Raw genomic sequence first — 27109 nt, 5'->3', positions numbered from 1 at the left:
CTCCTGTTCATGGTGTCAGTAATCTCCCTAGGCTCTAGTCATGAGTTGCCATGGCTATGGAAGCCTTTAGAGTTCGCTGACTTTGATCTTATTCCGATAGGGTCGTAGTCAAAGTGGAAGTTCTCTCCTCCCTTCGGAGAAAGGTACTTCCTTCTTTGATGGCCCTGTTCATTCCACTGGGATCTCACTCACAGAGATCTTTCATTTAGGTCTTCTTCTTTTTTTTTTCTTTTCCATGGTGTCTTGGCTTTCCATGCCTACAATACTCTCATGGGCTCTTCAGCCAGATCCGAATGCCTTAAGGGCTGATTCTGAGGCCAGAGTGTTGTTTAGGACGCCTGCCATTCTATGAGTCTGCTGTGTATCCCATTTCCCTTGTTGGATCTTTCTCTCCCTTTTTGATTCTATCAGTTAGTATTAGCAGACACTTGTCTTGTTTGTGTGATCCCTTTGATTCTTAGACCTATCAGAGCCATCGGTTGTGAACTGAAATTAATCACTTGGACTAGTGAGATGGCATTGGTACATGCCACCTTGATGGGATTGTATTGGAATCCCCTTGTACATTGTAACTCCATCATTTGGGGCAAGTCAGATTGTGCATATCCCAAATTGTACATCTCCTCCCTCGCTTATTCCCACTCTTATATTTAACAGGGATCACTTTTCAGTTAAAATTTAAACACCTAAGAATAATTGTGTGTTAATTACAGAGTTCAACCACTAGTACTAGAACAACAAAAACAACAACAAATACTAAAAAGGATAAAGTATTACATTGTACATCTAGAGCCAGGACAAGAGCTGATCAGGTCATAGTTTCTTATAGTGTCCATTTCACTTCCACAGGTTTCCCCTTTGGTGCTCAGTTGTCGCCGATCAGGGAAAACAAATGAAATTTGTCTCTTTGGCACTGGCTTAATTCACTCAGCATGATGTTTTCCAGATTCCTCCATCTTGCTGCAAATGACTGGGTTTCATTGTTTCTTACTGCTGTATAGTATTCTATGGAGTACATGTCCCATAATTTCTTTATCCAGTCTACTGTTGATGGGCGTTTGGGTTGGTTCCAGGTCTTAGCTATTGTGAATTGAGCTGCAATAAACATTAATGTGCAGATGGCTTTTTTATTAGCCAAATTAATTTCCTTTGGGTAAATTCCAAGGAGTGGGATGGCTGGGTTGTATGGTAGGGTTATGTTCAGGTTTCTGAGGAATCTCCAGACTGACTTCCATAGTGGCCTAACCAGTTTGCATTCCCACCAACAGTGGGTTAGTGTCCCTTTTTCCCCACATCCTCTCCAGCATCTGTTGTTGGTAGATTTCTGAATGTGAGCCATTCTCACCGGGGTGAGGTGAAGCCTCATTGTGGTTTTGATTTGCATTTCTCTGATGGCTAGTAATCTTGAACATTTTTTCATGTGTCTGTTGGCCATTTGGATTTCCTCTTTCGAAAAATGTCTATTGAGGTCCTTGGCCCATCTCTTAAGTGGGTTGTTTCTTCTTTTGTTGTGGATTTTCTTGATTTCTTTGTAGATTGTGGTTATCAACCCTTTATCTGTAGTATAGTTTGCGAATATTTTTTCCCATTCTGTCGGTTGTGTCTTCACTTTCCTGACTGTTTCTTTTGAAGTACAGAAACTTCTCAATTTGATACAATCCCAAATGTTAATTTTGGTTTTGACTGCCTGTGCTTCTGGGGTAATTTCCAAGAAGTCTTTGCCTGTACCTATATCTTGCAGGGTTTCTCCAATGCTCTCTAATAATTTGATGGTTTTGGGTCGTAGATTTAAGTCTTTAATCCATGTTGAGTGAATTTTTGTGTAAGGTGAAAGGTATGGGTCTTGCTTCAAGCTTCTGCACGTGGAAATCCAATTTTCCCAGCACCATTTATTGAATAGGCTGTCCTTATTCCAGGGATTAGTTTTGAATCTTTGATCAAATATAAGTTGGCTGTAGATGTTTGGATTGATTTCTGGTGTTTCTATTCTGTTCCATTGGTCTATCCTTCTGTTTCTGTACCAGTACCATGCTGTTTTGATAACAACTGCCCTGTAGTATGTCCTGACATTTGGTATTGTGATGCCTCCGGCTTTGTTTTTGTTGTACAAGATTGCTTTGGCTATTCGAGGTCTTCTGTGTCTCCATATGAATTTCAGCATCATTTTTTCCAGATATGAGAAGAAGGTCTTCGGGATCTTGATGGGTATTGCATTGAATGTATAAATTGCTTTTGGGAGAATAGACATTTTGATGATATTGATTCTTGCAATCCATGAGCATGGAAGATTTCTCCATTTTTTGGTATCCTCTTCTATTTCTTTCTGTAAGGTTTTGTAGTTTTCATCGTAGAGATCTTTAACATCCTTGGTTAAGTTTATTCCAAGGTATTTGATTGTTTTTGTAGCTATTGTGAATGGGATTGATCTTAGAAGTTCTTCCTCAGCCGTGGCATTGCCTGTGTATACAAAGGCTGTTGATTTTTGTACATTGATTTTATATCCTGCTACTTTGCCAAACTCTTCGATGAGTTCCAGCAGTCTCTTAGTAGAGTTCTTTGGGTCCCCTAAATAAAGAATCATATCATCTGCAAAGAGGGATAGTTTGAGTTCTTCCTTCCCAATTTGTATCCCTTTAATTTCTTTTTCTTGCCTAATAGCTCTGGCTAGAACTTCCAGAACTATATTGAAGAGCAGTGGTGAGAGTGGGCATCCCTGTCTGGTACCAGATCTCAGCGGAAATGCTTCCAACTTTTCCCCATTCAATAGGATGTTGGCCGTGGGTTTTTCATATATTGCTTTGATTGTATTGAGGAATGTTCCTTCCATACCCAGTTTGCTTAGAGTTTTCATCATGAAAGGGTGTTGTATTTTATCAAATGCTTTCTCTGCATCTATTGAGAGAATCATATGGTTTTTCTTCTGCAGTCTGTTAATGTAGTGTATTACATTGATTGTTTTGTGAACGTTGAACCATCCCTGCATACCAGGGATAAATCCCACTTGGTCTGGGTGGATGATCTTTCTGATGTGTTGTTGCATTCTATTGGCCAGAATTTTATTGAGTATTTTTGCATCTATGTTCATCAGGGATATTGGTCTGTAATTCTCTTTCAATGCTGCATCTTTTTCTGGCTTAGGAATTAAGGTGTTGCTGGCTTCATAGAAAGAATTTGGGAGGATTCCCTCTTTTTCGATTGTTCTGAATAGTTTGAGAAGAATTGGAGTTAGTTCTTCTCTAAATGTCTGGTAGAACTCAGCAGTGAATCCATCTGGTCCTGGGCTTTTCTTTCTTGGGAGGGCCTTTATTACTGTTTCAATTTCTGTGTCAGTTATGGGTCTGTTTAGGTTTTCTATATCTTCCTGGCTCAATTTAGGTAGGTTGTATGTGTCCAAGAATCTGTCCATTTCTGATAGATTTCCCTGTTTGCTGGCATACAAGTCCTTGTAGTAATTTCTGATGGTTCTTTTTATTTCTGTGGTGTCTGTTGTTACGTTTCCCTTTTCATCTCTGATCCTATTGATTTGGGTCTTTTCTCTTCTTTTTTTAGTTAGTTGGGCCAATGGGGTGTCAATTTTGTTTATTTTTTCAAAAAACCAGCTCCTTGTTTGGCTGATTTTTTGTAATTTTTTTTTGGATTCAATCCTGTTGATTTCTTCTTTGATTTTAATTATTTCTCTTCTCCTACTGGGTTTGGGTTTGGTTTGCTGCAGATTTTCTAGATCCTTGAGATGACTTGAAAGCTCATCTATTTGGTGCCTCTCCAATTTCTTGATGTAGGCACCTATTGATATAAACTTTCCTCTTAACACTGCTTTTGTTGTATCCCAGAGGTTTTGGTATGTTGTGCTTTTATCCTCATTTACTTCCAGAAAATTTTTGATTTCTCTTTTAATTTCTTCTATGACCCATTGTTCATTCAGGAGCATGTTGTTCAACCTCCATGTGTTTGCACGTGTTCTAGGGATTCCCGAGTTGCTAATTTCCAATTTCATTCCTTTGTGGTCTGAGAAGCTGCATGGTATGATTCTAATTCTTTTGAATTTGCTGAGACTTGCTTTATGGCCTAGTATGTGGTCAATCCTAGAGAAGGTTCCATGTACTGCTGAGAAGAATATAAAGTCCTTAGATGTAGGATGAAATGTTCTGTAGATATCTGTTAGATCCATTTGGGCTATAGTGTCATTTAAATCTACTGTCTCCTTGTTGATCTTCTGTCCTGTTGATCTGTCTATCTCTGAGAGTGGAGTATTGAAGTCCCCCAGTACTATTGTATTGGGGTCTAAGTCTCCCTTTAAGTCCCTTAACAAGTCTTTTAAATAAGCTGGTGCCCTGTAATTAGGTGCATATACATTGATAATCGTTATATCTTCCTGTTGAATGGATCCCTTAATCATTAAATAGTGCCCCTCTTTGTCTCTCCTGACAGTTTTTGTGGTAAAGTTTATGTTGTCCGATATTAAGATGGCTACGCCCACTCTTTTTTCATTTCTGTTGGCATGGTATATCTTTTTCCAGCCTTTCACTTTCAGTCTGTATGGATCATTGTTGGAAAGATGAGTTTCTTGTAAGCAGCAAAAAGATGGGTTTTGTTCTTTAACCCAATCAGCCAATCGGTGTCTTTTAACTGGACAGTTCAAGCCATTAACATTCAATGTGACTATTGAGAAGGAGTAACTTTGCTCTGTCATTTGCCAAAGATTTTTTCTAATATATGCTTTGAGTTTCCTGTGATCTTTTGCAATGAGGTTTCCTTCCTTTACCTTCTTTCATTTTGATGACTGTGTTTCTGTGTTTCTGTGTGTAACACATCTTTAAGCATCTTTTGCAGGGCTGGACGAGTGGCGACAAATTCTTTCAGTTTCTGTTTGCTGTGAAAGGTCTTTATTTCACCTTCATTCACAAATGAGAGCTTCGCAGGATATAATATTCTGGGCTGGCAGTTTTTCTCTCTTAGTACCTGGGCTATATCTCACCATTCTCTCCTAGCTTGTAGGGTTTCTGATGAGAAGTCAGCTGTGAGTCTAATTGGAGATCCTCTGAGAGTAATCTGGCGTTTCTCTCTTGCACATTTTAGGATCTTTCCTTTGTGTTTCACTGTGGTGAGTTTGATAACGACGTGTCGTGGTGAGGATCTCTTTTGATCATGTTTATTAGGGGTTCTATGAGCTTCCTGTACTAGGATGTCTCTGTCCTTCTCCAAACCTGGGAAATTTTCTGCTAGTATCTCACTAAAAAGGCCTTCTGATCCTTTCTCTCTCTCCATGCCTTCAGGAACTCCTAGAACCCGAATGTTGGGGTTTTTAATAGTATCCTGTAGAAAAATGACAGTATTTTTTAGATTTCTGATTTCTTCTTCTTTTCTTTGATTTGCCTGTTTCCTTTCCTGTTCTCTGTCTTCTAATTCCGATATTCTCTCTTCTGCTTCACCCATTCTGTTTTTAAGGCTTTCTAATGTGTTTGTCATTTGATCTATTGAGTTCTTCATTTCATTGTGGTTTTTTGTCACTATCACAGTTTCATGTTCTACTAGTTGTTTCATTTCATTTTGATTCCTCCTTAATATTTCATTTTCACGAGAGAGATTTTCTATCTTGTCCATTAAGGATTTCTGTAGTTCAAGAATTTGTTTTTGAGAACTTCTTAATGTTCTTATCAATTTTTTGAGATCTGCTTCTTGCATTTCCTCTATCTCTTCATCTTCATAATCTTGCATTGGCGTGTCTTGTTCATTTGGATGCATCATAGTGTCTTCCTTGCTCTTGTTACCTCGGCTTCTACGTTTGTTGTTTGGCATGTTGGAGATATATATATATATATTTTTTTTGCTGTGGTGTTTTTTTCTTGTTATACTATGCCTCTAAGTGGGCTGTCTGCTTTGATGGATCCTTAGGGGCTGTGATGGGTGTGGCCAGAGAGCTCTGCTTGATTTTTCAGGTTTAATGCTGTGCAAAAAGCGACTCACCCAGATTGTTCACTCCCTTGCTCCTTACTGGATTGCTCTCTCTCTTTCTCTCTCTCTCTTTTTTTTTTTTTTTAATCAGTTGGGAAGTAATCGCGAATGGCTGAGTGAAATTGAGGGTAGTTGAAATCTGGCCTCTGTGAGTATTCGTTTGATCTACCCCTGGGACCACACAAAGAGTTTATGCAGCCCTCAATGTGTTCTCAAGATTCACTGAATTCCGAAGTTACTGAGTTTGTGGCTGCGCTTTAGATATGTAAAATGGCTCCTGCTCTTTTTTTGCTGGTTGAGTGACAAGAGAGGCCTCTGCTTTTCCCCCCCAATGTCTTGGGTTTCTGCTGTCTTTGTCTTACCTCCCTCCTGTTCCCACGCTGGCGAGATTCTGCGGCTCCTTTCCCGCGGTTGAGTTTCCACGCGGTGGGCTCCCTGTAGGTCCTCTGTGTCACATCCACTGGATCCGGAAACGTTTCCTCTGCAGTTTTTTTCTTGAGTCTTTTCCTGAGGCTACAGTAATTCCACTTTTATGAAACTTTATTTTCCCAAACTGCGGCGCAAGTCCTCACTATCCGCCATCTTGGCTCCGCCCCTGCTCAAATTTCATGTCCGTCCCTGCTTACTTTGTACAAGTCACGTGGACCTCGCAGACACTGGGGCCTTTGCCTCTGCCTGGGGAACTTTCCTACCCCAGTCTTCACTGTTGGCTTATTCTTCAGTCTAAGCTTAAATACCACAGCCTAGCGTTCTCTCTTGGCTAGTCTGTATAACATACCTTGTACCTGGTGATGTTGGCTTTAAGAGTTTGATGAGTGAGTAGGTGGGGGAAAGGCATTTTGATAGGTTCAAGTTGATATGGGAAGCGAAATAAAGTGGAATTTCCTTCTCTTCTCATAGAAGTACACAAGAGGAGTATGATATCGAATGTTATCTCTGAGGGAAAATAGGTAACACCTACTCAGAACACAGGCTTGGAAGAAAGAGGCAGAGAGGACAATTTAGAAAAACAGGCAACAGTCAGAATCAGAAAAATAGGTCCTGGGCCTTCAATGTCAGGAATTCCAAACAAAGGTAGTTGTCAGGTAGAAGTGAAATGGATACTGCCCATGTTTGCGAAGGTCCACAGAGGCCACATTAAAAAAGCACACAGAATTTTTGTGAGTGATTTTTGAATGGACCTTGTCAGCAGGTGGGTGAGATTCCAAGGGCTTGGAAGTCCTGGGCATTAATGAAATTAAAGCAAAAAGTAGAGGACAACAAAGATAGCTGGCTTATTTTTTCTCCATGGTAGATAAGACTTGTGTGTATTTAGTGACCAAGAAACCAAAGGCTGAAAGGAATATAAAATGAAGTATATTGCTGCACCCACTTTGGGCCTTGGTTTTATTAACTGTTAAATTACAGTGTAATTCTAATAATAATTATAAATAACCGCCTTGTAAGGTTTCTGCTAGTGCAAGGAGGATTCAAAGGTTCCCTGGAAAAATAGAATTAAAAGATAATTCAAGTATACATGAACATTTTGAAGTCTGCTTGTATATGAAAAACGTTTGAAGAGGACCTGACAAGTAGTAAGAGCCCAACAGATTTATTTACTATTATTTCTTAAAAAAAACCAGAAAGACACTACCACCACCACCAATAACAACCAAAAACCAAATTCTCTTAAAATTAATAACGAATTTGCTCAAAGAACATAATGGAAATGCAAAATCTAGCATAATTTACCGTAGGTGTGAAGGGGAGAGTACAGTGTGTAGGGAGATAGGTGGAAAGAGGATGAATAATCCAAGGAGAAGAGACAGGAGTAGAGGTGGAGGTAGGCCCGGGATACCTCTATGTGAAGTCTGAGTTGATGCTTTCAAGGCAGGACTCCGAGACTCTGATTTGGTGCTTGGTAAAAATGCAGATAACTGTGACGTAGATTAAACTTACTAAATGAGAAACTCTTGGTATGAGATCTAAGCATCTACATTTAACCAGTTGTCAGAATGGTTTTCATCTTTTTTTTTTTTTTTTTTTTTTGACAGGCAGAGTGGATAGTGAGAGAGAGAGAGACAGAGAGAAAGGTTTTCCTTTTTGCCGTTGGTTCACCCTCCAATGGCCGCCGCGGCCAGCGCATCATGCTGATCCTAAGCCAGGAGCCAGGTGCTTCTCCTGGTCTCCCGTGGAGTGCAGGGCCCAAGCACTTGGGCCATCCTCCACTGCACTCCCGGGTCACAGCAGAGAGCTGGCCTGGAAGAGGGGTAACCGGGTTAGAATCCGGCGCCCCAACCGGGACTAGACCCCGGAGTGCCGGCGCCGCAAGATGGAGGATTAGCCTGTTAAGCCACGGCGCCGGCTGGGTTTTCATCCTTTCTATAGACTGAAAACCACTCCCAGTGGAACTTGGGTGACTGGGCCTTCTGTTGAACTCAGTCCTGCAGTTGTGTCTGCGGTGGGGAACCCTGAGGACTTGGCTTATGCAAGTCTATTGCTGTATGAGTGAGAAAAGCATAAGATCTGACTTTTTGGGAGCTTGAAGGTTAAATAATTTCAGGGCTCAGGAAAACCTTAAAATGAGGAATAAAAACAAGGTAAAAATATGGCTAAGTATGTGGAATGAAAGGAAGTTAAACTCAGAGTTGGTGTAAGTGACATCAGATGCCCTCGAAGAATACTGTTGATAATAAGCTGTCTTGCATGACACTTCTTGGTTGCATGGCCTTTGATTGCCTCCACATGTGATAGTTATTTGTCTCTCTGCCTTGCTACGTTGACAATAAAGAGATAATTGCCTCCTTTGGCAATTTTGATAGAATTTTAAGAATTATTGATAATTGCTATATGCAAGGTAGAAAACTGACATGCAGACACACATGGTATACATAATCTACTAATACAAATAGTCTCATTAATTTTATTTTCCATAATTCCCTTTGAGAAAAAAGAAATGGTACTGAACGTTTTTAATTACATATGCTGAATTGAGTTTATTTTTGACAGTAGAAAATTTCTGTTTTGACTCAGTGTCAATGAGAATTAAATGCTACACTTGGAATTCTACCTATTTGGAAAAAAAAAAAATTCTCACCAGCTTTTCACTCCTTTATTGCCTGTATGTTTATGGTTCTGGTCATTATAGGTATTCTTATTTTTCTTTTTGTGTATGTGCAATGCCAGCACAGGTTTCATTTTTTTTTTTAGGATTTATTTATCTATTTGTAAGTTATAGTTACAGATAGAGAGATAAGGAGAGATAGAGGCCTTCGTCTCCTGGTTCACTCCCCATGTGGCTACAATGACCCGGGCTGAGCCAAGCCAAAGCCAGGAGCTTTATCCAGGGTCTCCTATTTGGGTGACAGGGGCCGAATGCCATGAGAAGAGGAGTATTTTTGGAAGGTGTTGCTCCGCCAGGACAGCTACTGGTCAGGCATCTCTATGGGGAAATGACTGCCAGTCACAGATGTATTCCACTGCCCACAAGCTATGTGAGCTCCTCATTGACCCCCTCTTAATCAGGGCTTCCAAGTGATAAATCCTCCAAAGCCATTCAGCATAAAAGGAAATCACCATAGAAAAAAAAAGATAGAGCTTAGTTGCAATTAAAATGTCTTACTTTTTGCAATTGACAGAAATATTCCACAATGTTCATGCATCCTTGGGGCCTTCCTGGAATCTGTAAAGGGGCCTATTCAAATGAGGAATTGAAATTTCAACTTGATTCCCTGGACAGCAATGTATTTTCGGAAGAAACAAGAAAAAACTCAGATTGGAGATTATTTCTCTTTTATTTTTATCATTTCAGCATGTTTTTTGAGTAGAAAAATTAATCTACTCAGCATATCTAAATTTCCCCTTCTCATGCAGGATTATTTAAAACAGATGTGTCCATTACCTTATGTTTGCCTGGCTAGACCTCCTGTTCTAATCCTTTGCAGAAAATGGCTTCCTGCCTTCCCTATTCTTGCTTCGCAGAATTGGATACTAGAGTTCTCTGTTTCATGGGGCTCATTGAAGGGCTGTGGTGGAGACACAAGAGCTGTATGATGCACAGAACTGGCTACTACATCATGCAGCAAAGGCTCTGAATTCTTCTCCCTGCTCAGCTGCGAATCTGTTCTGTAACATGGAAAGGAGCTCTTTCTTCCTGTCCTTGAGCCCCTCAGCTCCTTAGCAGGGATGGACAAAGGTCTTTCCAGGAGAACAAGGGCCCTGCAGAGCTGCTGCAAGGGCAGCCCCACCCTCATTCTTGCTTTCAGCAGAGTGGCTTGCTTTCTTTGTTCTTGGACATGCAAGAGTTTCTTTCAAAGAGTTTTGTCCTTAAATGAGTATACTATAAAAAATGAACAATTATTTCAGATGTTGTTCCAAATGCTTAGAATCCTCTGGGGAACTTTTTTTTTTAACCTTTCTTTCTGAGCCTCAGATTTTTTTTTTTAAATGGGTGTTTAGTTTCAGCTGCTTGAAAGGCATAGTTATAGCAATACACACACATACACACACACACACATAGAGAGAGAGAGAGAGAGAGAGAGAGAGAGAGAGAGAGATCTTTATCCACTGGTTCTTTGGTTCTTTTTTCAAATGGTCACTACAGCCAGGGCTGTGTCAGGCAGAAGCCTGGAGCCTAGAACTACATCCTTGATTTGTTGGGTGGTGCAGGTGTCGCAGGCCACCACTTAACCTACTGTGCCTCAAAGCCCATTGAGCCCCAGATTGTAATAGAGGACGTGAGAATGTGTGTTTAAGTTTCATTCAAATTTCAAATTCGGTTGAATAAATAATAAGTTCTGGGCTGTATTATTGTAGACCAATGATGTGCAATCCTGTTTGTCCTTAGAATTATCTGATGGAGTCTTGCAAAGTACTGTTATCTAGAGGCTGTTCCTGTGGTTGTTAACCTGAGTGACTGCTATAAATCCAGGACTGAGAACCCTTGGCGGGGATAATAACTATTTTTTCAAGTTCCAACACTCTATATTGAGAAAAAAAAATCACAAGAGTTTTTTTCTTGTCATTATCCTCTTATAAAGATTTACTGAAACGACAGTTTGATAAATAACTGATATGTAGCTAAGTTATATGACATTATTAGTTGCAGTGAATGGTAGCAAGAAGGCCGACACGTTGGCAGTATCAGTAGTTGCTACGTTCTCATTTTTGGGGTGTCTCAGTGTTCATTATGCAGAAAAAAACGAAAAAAAAAAAAGTCCCTGTATTGTTCTTACCTTTACCTTAACACAAACCATAGCCATATATACATGTTTTGACTTGTTTGGAATCATTCATAAAAGTAGTTGATTAAAATCACAGAGCCTTGAGATGTGATTCTAAGGTTCTGTGAACATTTCCTATTTCACAGAATAAGATTTAAGAGAAAATAAAGACCCGATTTGCTTCAGGTTATATGCCACTCCTTTCATTTCTAATTGATCTTGGGGTGTAAAGAAGGTCAGTGCGTGGTGACTGTTGTGCTCTCAGCTTCTTACGACACTTCCCTGATCTATAGAACGATTGTCAAAAGGTGACTGATGAAATGGAGATCATCTTCTAGCACTAAACTCACTGCGCGGCTGCAAACCCAGTGCCTTCAGAGCGTGGAGTAGAAATTTTCGTACAAGAGCTTAGACTTTTGTACACTTGAAGACAACAGCAAAGCTTGTAGTGGACAAAACAAATCACTCATTGGGTAATGATTTATGCATTCATGTTTTCCATTCATTCATTGCAGACACATACATTGAAATGTATATGTGTATTAGGCACTGGTTTCACCAGCTAAGAATAATGTTTTGCATGAGACCAGTGTCACTTAGGCCTTCACAGACCATTGTAGTTGACTGTGAATAAGAATACTGACTTTTTCTGGTGGAATTCCATTGATGTTTAATGGCTATGGGTTCCCTAAGGAATGTTTAGATTGTATGTGTAAGTTTGGTTGATTACCTAATAATCATCTCCTGAACCATCTAGAAGATGACCTAGTAACCAAAGACATGATTTTAGTCCTCATATTTTCATTTGTCGTCATGGTCACTTTGGCACCACCTATTACTAACTTAATTGTTGCTGGCTAAGAATAAGACAAACAGAGGCAGCCCTTATCTGTAGGGATTGCAGTGTGCTTTCATGATGCCTATGTGAAGCAAAAATGTTTAAAGAAAGGTTGCAAACAGTAGAAGAGGCCATGTTTTCACATGGCTCATGGCGGGTTGGGATGTTGCACTCAGAAGACCCTGTTTCAAATTCATGGTGCCACATCTGTGCAATTTAACTGTACCAAATCATTATTTTTATAGTAGCCAGATATTTTCCATTTTAGATGACCTGAATTTTGCAACTTTGCTTGTATTTAATTTTGGAATTAGTTTTAGAATTTTGTAGAAGTGTAAGCTCATCTAGACTTGTGTTGCTACTTAATGAATGATGCTGGTATAAAGATCATTTCTGTTAATAGGAGGGATTTGGGAAAGTGTATTGACTTTTAAGGTGATTAGTTTTATAACTTAACTCATTCTAGCATGGTCAGTGTTTGGCGTATTTATGATCCCGTTAGCCTGTAAGATCCTGGAAGGCATATTCATATCTTAGTTGACTTTTAGCCTTTTTAAACTTATTAAATAAGTTGATGAATAAAAGTTAGAATTGCCTAACTCCCTAAGGGCTAAATCAGAGAATGGTGAAATATCACACTTGAAGATTCCTGAGTCAAGTGGGACTTGAACTGTGTGTCCGCCTGGACCCCTTTAAACTGAAATAGAGGAAAGGTCAAAATGATTATTTTCGCTCCTAGCTGTCTTAATACAGAATGAAAGCCTTGGAGGATTTCTTTTTTATACTCCTAACTCCAAATTAATTGCTAGAACAATGTTTTGACACTATACTGTACAAGCTGAACCACTGAGGCTAATGTACTTTCTCAGAACCATTGCAAATTTCACTGTCAGGCCTTTGATAGTATCCATGGTAAAGATGTTGGAATTTTAAGGGTCATTCGGACAATCATTTTCTGGGAGTCCCTGTCTTCCCAACATAGGTGTAGATGTGGATGTTGAGACATAGTGGAAGAGATAAGTTGCACAAAAATGAGTGTTCAAGCAAGCATGCAGAGGAGCTACTTAGGTCCAGAAGAAGCAGTTCTTTGGAGTTGCCAGGAGGGTGGAAATGTACAGACAGCAGCCAGCCATATCTCTTCATCAGTTGATTTTTCCTTTTCCTTTTTCTCAGCAGTTTAATGGGAGTGCTTCTCTCTTGCCTTGTTTATTTCAGATGCCTCAGGAACAGTACACGCACCACCGGAGCACCATGCCCAGTGCTGAGGGGCCACAGGTATACAAAGTGGGGATTTATGGCTGGCGGAAGAGATGCCTATATTTCTTTGTCCTGCTCCTCATGATTTTAATACTGGTGAACTTGGCCATGACCATCTGGATCCTCAAAGTCATGAACTTCACAATTGTAAGTACACCCACATGGATTTCTCTAGTTCTTATTGAGGGAAAGGGAAGCTTGGCACATGATGATGAGAGAATGTGGGAAAGTTACGATAGTAGGATTCAACATATCCTACTACCGGATGCTTAGGTTGAAAAATATTTCTATTTAAATTGAATATGGGCATTGGCTTCTATCTGATCTCAGTGCTTCAGAGACTGAGAATCCAATTTAGAGGCATTTTCTTTCTTTACAAACTCTTCTTTGTTTTCCCCTTGTTGTGCTGTGTTTGCATATCCTAAGCTTTGAAGCACTTTTAATAATGCAGGAATAAATATGGAATAATACCAAGTAGAGATTATACAAAAGTTTGTGAAGTAGTGGTGATAAAACATCAAATTAATGGTGTGATGCGGTCTATGAATTTAAATTGTCTACACCTGATTGTCCAGCCCTGTGGTAATCTGAGAATCTCTTTAGTTGTATAGCAAATCTTGCCACTGTGTGGGAGAGATGAAAATGAGAGGACTATAGCTGTATCTTATATTTGAAGAATTTGGGTATAGGCTTCTTTGAAGAAATTGTTGTTGTTGGTGCTTAGGGGCCCTGTACCGACTGGGCATTGATTTGTTGAAATTCTAATGAAAAGAAACTCCTGGAAAAATGGCTTCTGAAGTCATTCTGTGGATTTTCCCCTAGCAACTCCAGTCTGTGCCAGCAATGTGAGCGACTTCAGTTATTAGTGAGGAGTGCATGAGCAATAAGCTGCTGCCCTGAGATTGCTTTGCTTTTCTGTTCTGGTGTCAGAAGTCAAAACGCATCTATCTGATAAAGAAATTTAAGCATAACAACATTAACAGTAAGGCTTTCCTGTGAAAATCCCGAAGATGTTAGTGGGTATCACAGTTTCTGATTTACAGAGTGCCTTTTTATGCATAATACCACAAGTAGAGTCAGACTTCCTTGCCTTTGCTTGGACAGCATCTCTGGTTGAAAGCATGGTAAAACCTTTCCTTTGTGCTAAGTATAGTCTGCTCATGCATCTCTTATACTTTAACTCTCTAAATACCCGTTTTCATGTGTGATTCCCAGACTGAAGCTTGAGAAGGGTAAGGGCTACATCTTTGCTTTATTTTCCTTCTTCTTTTGCTCATGATAGGTCCTTTTGATGCTGACTGAGTGGGGTCTCCATAAGCCAAGGTTAGATAAATTGGTTCAGGCATCAGAATGACTGACTTTTAATCATTTGTGGTTAAAGCTAGGAAGCTATCTCATCAAGCAGTTACCTGTTAATGATAAATTGTGAAACAGCTTGGTTCTTCTAAAATAATAGGAAAAAAGCTATATAGCAAAAATAATTTAGAAGATTATATGGGTCAGTTTTTATGGGATTGTTGGGATCCAAGTTCATGTGTTCTAAAATATTGGAACATACTTCTGTTTCTGAGTTGGACTCAATAATCACTTTTTGAACTTGGATTTATTTTCTTTTTAAATAAGAGTCAAACAAGTGTTTAATCATGGGAGAAAGATGTCACCAGTTTTAAGTCTAGATAGTGCGTGGGTGGGAATGCAGTAGAATGGGGAAGGTTATTGGAGCTTAGGGCTATCAAGTATCCTCAAAATCCATTTGATCTCAAATCAGTGATCACAATTACCAAGTTTTGATGTGACGGTTCTGTGACGCCCTTGGTTCCTACTTCAGAATTTGTGAAATAGGAAACCTTGTGTATTATAATATTAACCAGGAGAAGGCTGAAGCTGGGAGAGTGGCATGGGGGCTAAAAAATCAAAAGAGATTTGAAAGTTGGAATTGACTAACCCTGAATACTGGTGAGAGGTAGGGATCAGAGGGTGTTTTGAAAAGTACCAGTTTTTGGCTCCTGAAATGATTGTATGGTAGAGCACGTGAAGCAAGATATAATTGATTACCTCCCCAATGGAATTTACCTGAAACTCATGTGACCCCCTTATCTATTACTTGAGAGTAATTGCCCTAATTCCATGTGTTGTAATTTTTACCCTAGTTCAGCATTAACTTCACTCATAATATCTGACTGATGTAGAGTCAAGAGGGACAGAAAATATCTACTGAAACTTCATAGTTAGGAAAGTATATAAATAAAGCTTTTGAAATACATTTTATCTGGCAATCTTAATTGAAATATATGTAAATGTGTATCATAGCAAAATTTATATTGCACACCACTTCACTCTGAGTGTATGTGAACTTGGAGAGCAATATGACATTAAGGTAATAATCTATATGAAATCAGCTATTTCCTGTAGTTAACTAAATTGATTGCTAAATTTGAGAGTTTCAAGCACTTTACCAAACCAAGTACTTACTGAGGTAAGAATAGTGCCATTATGGGGAATAATTGGGATTTTAAAGCAGTAGAGCATTTGAGCAGATAGAAGTAAAGTGTTAGAAAATTGGTGTTGCCCTGCAAGCTAAAAGCATATTTTCCATCAATCATAGCATAAAATATATTCTTCTAGAATTATGTTTCTTTTGCACAAATAGTAATTTACTGTCAGTGAAGATGTGAGGAAAAGAATGTGCAGCCCTAACCAGTCTTAATTTGAGAATGTGAGTTGAACGAACAAAAGAAATCAATGAGATGACAGCAAAGCATTTGAATCAGATATTTACAAATATTCACCAATAGGAACACATGACTATTTTGTATGCTTGGGTTATTTTGTAGTTTAGACTTTGAGAAAGCTAACACTGTAATCAAACCCTCTGAGTGATAATGAACCAAGATAGTGAGGTCATCTGAAAGTGTTTCTGATGACTTGGCAGTTTATCCAAGAGTGGATATCTAGAATTTTGTGTTATTGTCAGCCTTATGCTCTGTGCTATTCCCTGGGTTGTATAATGGAAGACTCCTTCCAAGATAGCAATCTGCACAAACATCCAACCAAGTTATCTTTGATTCAGAGGAAAAATTATTTTGTTTTCCTCTGCTCTTAGTAGAATAGCCTGTTGTTTATTTTCACTTTCTAGGTTGGAGAGTGTGTTTTATCTCTAGTGTAAACACACCTTACTTACTGTATTATGCACTGTACTTGAAAAGTTACTAATGTTTGCTATGCTTATTTAGGGCTAGTCACTATAAATGGCATCAATGCTCTCTGATTTAATTTTGAAACAACTCTGCAAACTTTGTAATGTTTTCTCCATTGTACTCAAAGGAAAGTCAGTATTCAGAGAGGTTGAGTGACTTGATGAAACATAGACAACTAATAAATGAAACGGTGTTGTTTGACTTCCAAGCCCAACATTGCTGTTAGCCTGTGCCTACTCTTCCTGATTGCTGCAATGAACCATCTCTTCAGCACAGTTCTGAAGCTGGCAAAATGCCTCATTTTGTTTGGTGTTCAGTGCTCACAAATTCTGCTTCCATCTGGGGTGTCCAGTGACAATTTTCCTCTTAGAGTAGTTATGTGGCCAATTGTTATCTCACTTCTCTTTGCACTGTAGCTGGTGACTTCCCTGCAGCCTCCTTCTCTTTGGCTCCTTTGTTTTAGCATGAGCATTTATAATAAACTCAGTACTGCACCAATGTCCCTATCTTAATACTGTTCTGAAGATTCCATGAGTTAATTCACTGGAAGAATTTATAGCAGAACAACCTGGTGTTGGCAACAGAAAGTCCTGAAAGAATATACACAAATGTGCAGTGGTTAAAGGCTCAGACTTGTTACATGGAGTTCTGGATTTTTCCACTTACTACATGGCTTTGGACACATTTGTCAACATTTTTTCTGCTGCTATTTTCTTAGAGTCATAGTAATATCTGTCTCATAGGATTGTTATGAAGATCAGAGGAAGGATAAATCTGAAATATTTAGAACAGAGCTTGACACATAGTGTTTTATTTAAGTATTTGAATCATCATCATTTTTGTAGGCTCTTTTGTACCAGTCATTATGCTGTTGAAATTTGAAAAAATTACTGAACTGACACTTATCTAGGGAGCTACTATTGCAGTACCAACTTTACAAGGAGTTGGGGGAATCAGTAACTTGAATTAATATGACATAGTTACAAAATGATGGAGTAGAGATACAGACCTAAGCTGTCTGGTTCTGGCACCTGGTAACTTGGATGAGGTGATGCACTATGATGCCGTATCAGGAACGTGGATACCTCACCCTCAACAGGCATAAACCACATTCCATTTCTCCTTTGGGAATCAGTATAGAAGTGACTAAGTGGACTAGGCGTGCTGTAAGACTTCTATTTGGACATGACTTTTTATTTTTCTTTGGAATTTCCCTTGGTTGTGTGAAATCTTACTCTCTAGAGGGCTATTGCTTCTCCCCACACATCCAATATCCCAATCCATGTAACCTGGCCTCAAAGCCCTTCCAAAACATGGAGCTATAGGTCATCTGTACCATCCTTTAGCACAAGTTGTTATTAAGTAGCAAAACTAAAATGGCTTACGGGTCATGAAAAGATGGCACAATCTCTTGCCCCCAGTTCATGTAAAACTAGATGAAATAGAAACCTTAGCAGTCACCTCATCAAGCATCCTTACTTTATAGGTGAGGGAGCCAAAGTGGATAATCGGGCTCCCTGACCGAGCTTCAGCATGCCAGCTGCCCTGAGAGGTTCTCGGGAGAAGAGCTTGCCTTCCATTATTGTCTTTAGTGTATCTTTTTTTTTTTCCCAAAGATTTTATTTATTTGAGAGGTAGAGTTACAGAGGGAGGGAAAGATAGAAAGCTCTTCCTTCTGCTGGTTCACTCCCCAAATTGCCGCAGCGGCTGGAGCTGCACTGATCCAAAGCCAGGAGCCAGAAGATTCTTCTGGTCTCCCACATGGGTGCAGGGGCCCAAGCCCTTGGGCCATCTTCTACTGCTTTCCCAGGCCATAGCAGAGAGCTGGACCCGAAGTAGAACCACTGGTACTAGAACCAGTGACCATATGGGATGCCAATACCACAGGCAGAGGATTAACCTACTGGGCCTCAGCACTGGGCTTTCTTTTCTTATAGTCTTAGTCTATGCCTGGAATATAGTCATGTTCAGTATGAGGAGTATTGAAAAAGTTCAAGGAAACTGAAATTAACAGATAAATTTATTTTTGTGGAAAAACTTTTGAAATCGATGCATAACTTTTTGAAGACCCATTATATGTGTTTATTTCTTGTAAATTATTTTTTTTGCAAACTGTGTACAAGAGAAAATGGACATCAAATAACTGGTTGCTAAATGGGCTTATGGCAGGCCCTCAATAAACTGTGGCTATCTGTAACTATTAGATGGATTTCCTGATTTCTATTTCTCTTTACATTTATTAAAATTGCAAAATCCAAACAATTGTTACTTGTGATCATGTGAGAAGTTAATGTTCATTTAATAATAAACAGAACTAATGTTAAAATTTTCCCACATATTTCTCATAAAAAACCCCATACAGCGTAGGTTCCATTATCATCTCCATTTTACAAATAAGGAAGCAGAGACTCTAAGAAGTGCAGTAACTTGCCCAAGGTCACGCAGTTGGTGACTGATGAAGCTGGGGTTGGGTTTCAGGGAGTCTGGCTCTGGAGCCCATGCTCTTAATCAGTACACTGTGTTGCCCATTTTCCAAGTGCTATTTTTCATGATGACAAATTGAGTTTGTTCAGTGCAGTGTCTAAAACATGATTTATTTACCTCAAAGTAAGATAAAGATCCACTGAGGGTCAGAGGAATGCGTTCTAATACTTGGAAATTGGACACATTGTGAACCAATAAAAGCAGAGAGAATGGCTGATGTGTCCCGTAACTGAGGACACTGACACATGGTCTGTTTTGGGAACGCTCAAAGCACTATGACCCAGTCAAACTAACTCAAGGAGAAGGAATTGAGGGTACCCATGGAGCAGGAGGAAGGGGAGTGGGACCTCACGGAATTCAGGATGCCAGTGGAACCAGGTGTGAGCTTCTAAGCAGTGGGACCTAGAGCTCTGTCTAGAGCCCAGATTTCTCAGGGGGATGCGCTCCCTCTGGCTTTCTGATCAGGATAGCGTAAGTCTTACCTCTGAGGACCTACTTTGAAGTCCAGGTTCCCTCTGCACTTCCTGTTACTGATGAACTCCCTGTGTCACTCAAGTTTTGCAGGTCCTTAGAACTGCAGCCTGCATCCCTTTGCCCTTCAATCTCATGCCCAGTTGTCCTAGTCCTTTGTTGTTGTGCAGGCGAAATTTCAGAGGAGGAACTACATCAGCCCAACAGGTTGTTGGTTTCCATGCCCATGGTCCATCGAAGATGCCTTGTCCAGCATTTGCCGGGGAAAGCAATGTTACCTCACTCACACGGTCCTGTTACTTAAGCAGCTGGTCTCAACTCCTTTCCCTTAAAAGGACAGAATTATCTTCAAAATTGTATCTACAACTCATCTTCTATCCCCATTGACCTTTTAAAGATACTTTCTTGTCTGTTCTCTCTAAAGCTTTCCCAGACAGGGGCAGTGACTACCCTCCTTGTGCTTTGCTGTGCCTTGTGTCCAGGAGTGGGAGAGCATTTGACACTACAGTCACTTCTTCTTGTCCTGTCTCCCCTGCCAGGCTGCAAGCTCCAGAAGATGAAACTGAAACTTACTTTCTTTTTTTTTTTTTGACATGCAGAGTTAGAGAGAGAGAGAGAAAGGTCTTTCTTTTCCATTGGTTCATCCCCCAATGGCCGCTGCAGCCAGCGCACTGTGGCCAGCGCACCGTGCTGATCCGAAGCCAGGAGCCAGGTGCTTCCTCCTGGTCTCCCATGCGGGTGCAGGGCCCAAGCACTTGGGCCATCCTGCACTGACTTCCCGGGCCACAGAGAGCTGGACTGGAAGAGGAGCAACAGGGACAGAATCCAGGGCCCCAATCGGGACTAGAACCTGGGGTGCCGGGGTGCCGGTGCCACAGGCAGAGGATTAGCCAAGTGAGCCGTGGCACTGGCTGAAACTCTGCATCTTTTACCCCAATCTTTAAACACTTTCATTAGCATATAGTGGATGTTTAGAATATGTTTTTCGATGAATGAGTGGAGGAAAATTATGAATAGGAAGTCACTCTAAATTAAATATATAAAGATGGGTTAATCGAGCTTTATTTGGCTTTTAAAATGAAATATTAGTTGAGTTATTAAGGTAGACAGATCATAAATGAGATGAGTACTTGAATTTGATTATGAAAAGGTATTTTTAATACAGATACTCCCTTCTGTGTGCATCAGCTACCTGCTACTCTTTAATTACACGAGATGAGAAGAGTAATGAGGAGTGTGAAATAGATTAGAAGTAGGAGACTTCATTCTACTTACTATACAGATTAGCTCAGCAAATGAGAGAAAATATGTCCTTAGTATCAGTAAAACTTTCCACCTGACACTCTTGGATTCTATTTTGTGTATGTGAGCAGCACCCACTTCAGGGCAGATGCCAGCTTCACTCGGGTCTTCGAGAGAGCCTTCCAATATGGGGAATGTCATGCCTCCATCTCAGTCCTTTGATTATCATGGCCATTTTTAATCCACTAGCTCAAATGCTAATTAACCTGAAAAATTACCAACATGTTATTTTTATAGCAGCATGAAAATTGTAATGCAGAAAAAAATGCAAAAAATTCCTTTTGTTCCATGGTCAGCCCTAGGTATGCCTCTCTTTCTTCTACGTTGTTTTGGAGCTGTTTGAAATACTTTGTACCTTTGCAAGAATGTCAGTCATCAAGGACAATTTTAATATTGTAATTGCTACAAAAATGAGATGAAACAAGACAGTTGCAAGCTTACACAAATTACTGGGCGTGTTTGCTTGAATTTACGAAGTATTTCCTAAGCACACTACTTTTGCAGTATACTATGCTTTGTCTAAAAACTATAGAATACCTTAAAACAATCCTTCACCTTAATAGCTCGTAATTTACCAGGAAAAAAATACCACATGTATAAGCTTATTTATTTTTATCTTGACATCTTTCATTTTATGTTTTTAAAATATTTGAGAGGAAAAAAAGTTAGAGAGGGGGAGAGAGAGAGTGAGCTTCCATCTGCTGATTGACTCCCCACATGGCTGCCAAGAGCCAGAAAGTTCTTCCTGGTCTTCTCCATGGTGCAGGGGCCCAAGCACTTGGGCCGTCTTCTGCTTTCCAGGGCCCATTAGCAGGAAGCTGGATCAGAAGTGCTGCAGCTGGGACTCAACTGGCACCCATATAGGATGCTGCCATTACAGGTGGCAGATGAACCCACTGTGTCACAGCGCCAGCCCTCTAATTTTACATACTAACTTACAATAATTGTATGTGTTTTAGGGGCTATCGTGTGACACTTCAATACATACATACAGTAGAATCTGATGAAATCAGGCTAATCGGCATTTCCTCTTTGACATTACTTTATGATTAGAGGCTCAGAGGCCCTTCTCTTTGTTCATAAAACACAGGCTAGGAAATGATGGACTATAGTCACGTGAGTACGCTGTGTAACACCATGGAATGAATTCTTTCATTATCACCCTGGTTGGGTACCTGGTGTCCACATTCCCTCTAAGCATCCCCTCTCCAGAGTCTAGAAATCACCATTCTGTGTTACAATTGAGTTTCTTTTTTTTATTTTTTTAGCTTGCACATATATGTGAGAACATGTAGTATTTGCCTTACTGTATACGGTTCTTTCACTGTCCTCTGCATGTGGTATGAAAAATAGGATTTCATTGATTTTCTGGCTGAATATTAGTCTACTGTGATTATATACCACATTATGTTTCCATTCGGTGATGGACACCTTGTTTGATTCCATACCTTGGATATTGCAGGCAGTGTTTTCGTGTACCTGGTGGGGCAGATGCCTCTTTGATAAAATAATTCCATGTCTTTTGGCTATATGCTTGGTAATGGGATTACGGGATCAGGAATTCTATTTCTAGGTTTTGAAGGAATCACCATACAGTTCTCTTTGCAGGCTGTGCTACGTTACATTCCCACTGAAAGTGTCAGAGTTCCCCTTTTACCACATCCTCGCCAGCATTGCTGCTGCCTGTCTTGAATAACAGTCGTTCTGATGGGGGTGAGGAGTTACCTCAGTATGGCTTTGATTTGTATTTCCTTGGTGACTAATGATACCAAGAATTTTTTCATGTATTTATTGGCTATTTGTATTTTTTTTCAGAACTGTTTTTTCAGATGCATTGTCCATTTCTTAATTGCATTGGTTGTTTTATTTTGTTATTTCAGTTCCTGATAATTTCTGGATATTAATGCTCTACTGGATAAATGACTTATAAATATCTTCTTATGATATCTCTTTGTTGATGGTTTCCTTTGCAGTACAGACACACTCCAGGTCTTGATGTAATTTCATTTATCTAGTTTGGCTTTTGTTACCTGTGCTTTTGGGATCTTACATGTAAAAATCATCACACATACCAATGTTATAAGATGTTTCAACTTTGTTTCTTATAGAGTTTTCATGATGTCAGGTCTTGTATTTAGGACTTTGATCCATTTTGAGTTCATTTTTATATATGGTGAGAGGTAGGTATCTAATTGTGTTTTTCTACATATATATGTCCAGTTTTTCCAGCACTATGTATTATTTTAATATTTTCCAGAAATGGTATGTATTTTAAGGATGTGTGAAAAGAGATACACACTAAAGTTAGAAGACACTAGAAGACTCTTAAGCCTTGTCTCAAAGGATGGATAAGGCTTTTTGAGTGGTGTTCAAAGTAGAGAAAGCATTCTGGTTACAGCCTGGAAATGGGCAGGTTAAACTTGGTCAGAGAGCCTCAGACAAGTGTTCTAGTGTCAAGGTCTCGAGCCCTGCAGCTGGAGATGGTGGCCAAAGATCTGAGTGGGAGGTAATGCTTATAAAGTCAAACAAGAAGCACATTAAAGAGATTCTTTAGAGGTCAAACTGGGGATCTTGAATTCCAGTTATAAACAAATCACTGTGCAACTTTATCCTGTTATTGGAATGATTCATGATCTTTGCCACTTGTTTGAGTTTTCATATAGCCAAAGTTAATTTTAAGGTGCTAGATTTGAAAAAAAAAATGGTAGAAATATTTTAGTCTTTATCACAGAGAGCCGCTCACATGGACTTCTTTGGTTTTTTTGATCATGTTGCTGTGAACTCTGAATCACCCTGAGAAATCAGAAATTGTGGCCATATTTCAGGGATCTGTTCTCACCTACTGAGGCATTAAACAGCCAGAACAGAGAAGTTGAAAATCCCGAGAGACATGTTACCATAGAGACCTCCAGGGTCAATGCTTCCACAGAAAACTGAGGAATGTTCGAGTATTCAAAATGTTAAAAGAATCAGTAAATGTGAGGTTGCCTGTGATTTGGTTCACCTGACTCAGGAGGTTAAAGTGCAGGGTAGCTCTATAAATACTCTATCTGGAATGATGCTGTTGAGTAAGGAATTGAAAGTGAATAATATGGCCAGCCCTGTGGCGCACTAGGCTAATCCTCCACCTGCGGCTCCGGTACCCCAGGTTCTAGTCCCAGTTGGGGCGTCAGGTTCTGTCCCGGTTGCTCCTCTTCCAGTCCAGCTCTCTGCTATGGCCCGGGAGGGCAGTGGAGGATGGCCCAAGTGCTTGGGCCCTGCACCTGCATGGGAGACCAGGAAAAAGCACCTGGCTCCTGGCTTTGGATCGGCACAGCGCACCAGCGGTGGCGGCCATTTGGGGGGTGAACCAACAGAAGGAAGACCTTTCTCTCTGTCTCTCTTACTGTCTAACTCTTCCTGTCAAAAATAAATAAATAAATAAAAAGTGAATAATATGAACACTTCACTTTCTCAGTCACACTAGCCACATCACACATGTTTAGCCGCCACGTACATCTAGTAGCTGTCATGATAAAACATATGAAGGATACTTTAATGATCAAAGAAAAGTCTTTATTACAGAACTCATCTAATATCTAATCTCCTGCCTTTTAGCTAGGTTTTGGAGGGCATGCTAAGGTAGTTGAAGAAAAAATGCTGTCATTCCTTCTCTTATAACAATTTTGACCTTTCCTTTCTGTGACCTGGATGCTTTTCAAGACCTGAAGCTGGTGTATCAAGTAAAGTAGAAAATAAACCAGAGCCAGCGTTATGACGTTGTGGGCAGAGCCGTGGCCTATGGCACTGGCATCCCATGTGAGCACTGGTTTGAATCCTGGCTGCTCGATTCCATATCAAGCTCCCTGCTAACGTACCTGGGAAGGCAGCAGAAGATGGCCAATGTTACGGGGCCCCCGTACCCACATGAGAGACAAGGATGGAGCTCCTGGCTTCAGCCTGGCCTAGCCCCAGCTGATGCAGCCATCTGGAGAGTAAACCAGTGGATAGAGGATATCTGTCCATTCCTTCCTCTCTGTAACTCTTTCAAGTAACTAAATAAATCTTTAAAAAGTAAACAAATTTAGAGCTATTTAACCTGAAAAAAGAAATTTTAAGTTTCTGATAATCTCATTATTAACAGATAGCCAACAACAACTGTGTTTATAGCAGCTTTGTGCCTTTTCCACATACTCATTCCTTCTTCTCTTTCTTACAGTCTTCTCAATTGAGAAGGTAATGAGGTTGTGGTAGATACTTCATTTGCCTGTGAGAAACAAGATGGCCAGTGTGACCTGAAGTGGTACATTGAGGAGAGAGGGTCAGGAACTACTTCTGAGCCTCATTCTTCTAGTCTGTAAAGCAGGCAGTTTAGACCAGAGGACACACATATGATGTTGTCCAAGATCACTTAGCTTCTGTGTCTGATTGCTGGATCCTCCTGTATGCCTTGACTCAGGTGGAGAGAGATGGAAGCATTTCTTTTCCTCTAGTAATGTGTGTGTATGTTCACTTGAGTGAGGGTGTGTGTTTGGCCACTGCGTATCTAACTAGGCAAATGTCAGGAAATGTATATCAAGTACATTATTATTTTACTATTAGGCAGAGGGAGAGAGACAGAAAGGTAGATAAAGAGAGCTTTCCCACACACTGGCTCACTTTTCAAATGCTTGTGATAGTTGTTCAGCCATACTGAAGTCAAAGCCTGGAACTCATTCCAAACCTCACACACCACTAGCAGGAATCTAAATTCTTGAGCCATCATTTGCTGTATCCAAGGGCGCAGATTTCCAGGAAGCTGGAATTGGGAGTGGGGTTGGCACTGAAACCCAGGCACTATAGTATGGCATATGAATATCCCAAGTGGCATCTTAACCACTCCATCAAACTCTCACTACTTCTTTTAATTCTCTTAATTCATTCCATTGTTTAATGACTATTTGGCTTAACTGAGCACTGCTAAACAAACACCATCCTAATACTTAATGGATACATACAGCTGCAGTGATTCATTTTGCTCATGGACCTGCAGCTTGGGCAGAGCTCAGTGGACATGGCTTGTCTTTGTTCTCTGATGTCTAACACCTATGCTTGGAAACACCAGCACTCCGGGTGACCCAACAGCTGGGGGTAGGATCATCTCAAGGTGTATTTACTTATTTGGGTGGGAAGTTACTGCTGGAAGTCAGCCTGGACTTCAGCTGCCCAGACAACCTACATATGCTATTGCAGGTGGGTGGGCTAACTTGGGAATGATCTGTGTGGTAGCTGGGATACGTGGTACGTGTGCTACTTAAATAAGATGGAAGTGTATGACATTCTTTTGACCTAGACTCAAGCCAGTTAGCATCATTTTGGCTCTACCATGTTGAAGATAAGCAAACAAAAAGTCCTACCTAGATTAGAGAGAAGTGCATGTAGAATTTGCTTGCTTGTGAGAAAATTGGAACGTTCTGAGAGTACAGGTAATTCAAAAGGTTTGTGGACAATAGAATTAAAAGATAATTTATTTAGGTGAAAAAAATTTTGAAATTAATACTTATATGTGTGATGAGAAGCTGTAGTAGCTTGAATAGGTGTCTCAAAAAGGATTCAGGTTGAATATCCCTAATTTGAATTCATAAATAGCCCAAAATCCAAAACCTTCTGAGTACCAATGTGACACTGCTGGTAGAGAATCCCACACCAGACTTTATGTGATGAGTCATAGAGTGCATGTATAGTAAAAGTATTGCATAAAATTAAAATCAAGCGATCTGTATGAGGTGTATATAAAAAGTAATGAATTTTATGTTTACACTTGGCTTACTGCCAAGACATCTTTTATATAATGTACAAATACTCAGAAATCCAGAAAGACCCAAACTCTGAAACACTTCTGGGCCCAGGCATTTTAAATAGCAGACATTCAATCTGTGTGTCCAAAGCCTAATCCTTGGAATCTGAGACTGGGACCTCATTGGGAAAACAAGTTTCCTCTGTATTAGGGATTTAAGATGAGTAGATTAATGCTGTATTATTGGAGTGGGCTGTAAATTCAGTGACTAGTGTCTGTATACTACACTTGATCTTAGCCAAAAGGCCGAGAAGCGATTAGTGTCTGTATAACAGTGAGACAGGGATGGTGTGACACAGATAGAAGAGTAGGAAGCCATAAGATTGTGCAGCGAGAGGCTCACATGATGCAGCCCCAAGCTCAGGAATGCCAACAACCACTGAGGGCTGTTAGGAACAAAGCATGGATTCTTTTTCTTGGGCCTCCAGAGGATGTATCACTCTGGTAACATCTTGACTTCAGAATTCTGACTTCCAGAATTGTGGGAGGATACATTCCTTATTTTATCTTTTATTTATTTTATTTTTTATTTATTTTATTCGGTGAACTGGTTATCGAACTTACAGAGGTTAAGAGGCCTCACAACTGGCAG

General features: G+C 40.0%; 1 protein-coding gene and 1 pseudogene across 4 annotated transcripts in view; one reads left to right on the top strand and one right to left on the bottom strand.

Moving 5' to 3' along the window:
* The window catches only part of SGCD (sarcoglycan delta), a 443968-nt gene that overhangs the window by 19307 nt on the left and 397552 nt on the right, over positions 1-27109 (top strand). For all 4 annotated transcript variants that reach the window (XM_062188784.1, XM_062188781.1, XM_062188782.1 and 1 more), the window contains exon 2: positions 13207-13395. In XM_062188784.1, the coding sequence (XP_062044768.1) occupies positions 13207-13395 (189 nt within the window). The remainder of the gene's footprint in view (positions 1-13206; positions 13396-27109) is intronic.
* LOC133758889 (U2 spliceosomal RNA) lies at positions 26596-26775 on the bottom strand (annotated as a pseudogene).

Source organism: Lepus europaeus, chromosome 4 (genome assembly GCF_033115175.1).
Source record: "Lepus europaeus isolate LE1 chromosome 4, mLepTim1.pri, whole genome shotgun sequence".
Taxonomy (NCBI): domain Eukaryota; kingdom Metazoa; phylum Chordata; class Mammalia; order Lagomorpha; family Leporidae; genus Lepus; species Lepus europaeus.
This window is presented reverse-complemented; position numbering and strand designations above follow the sequence as displayed.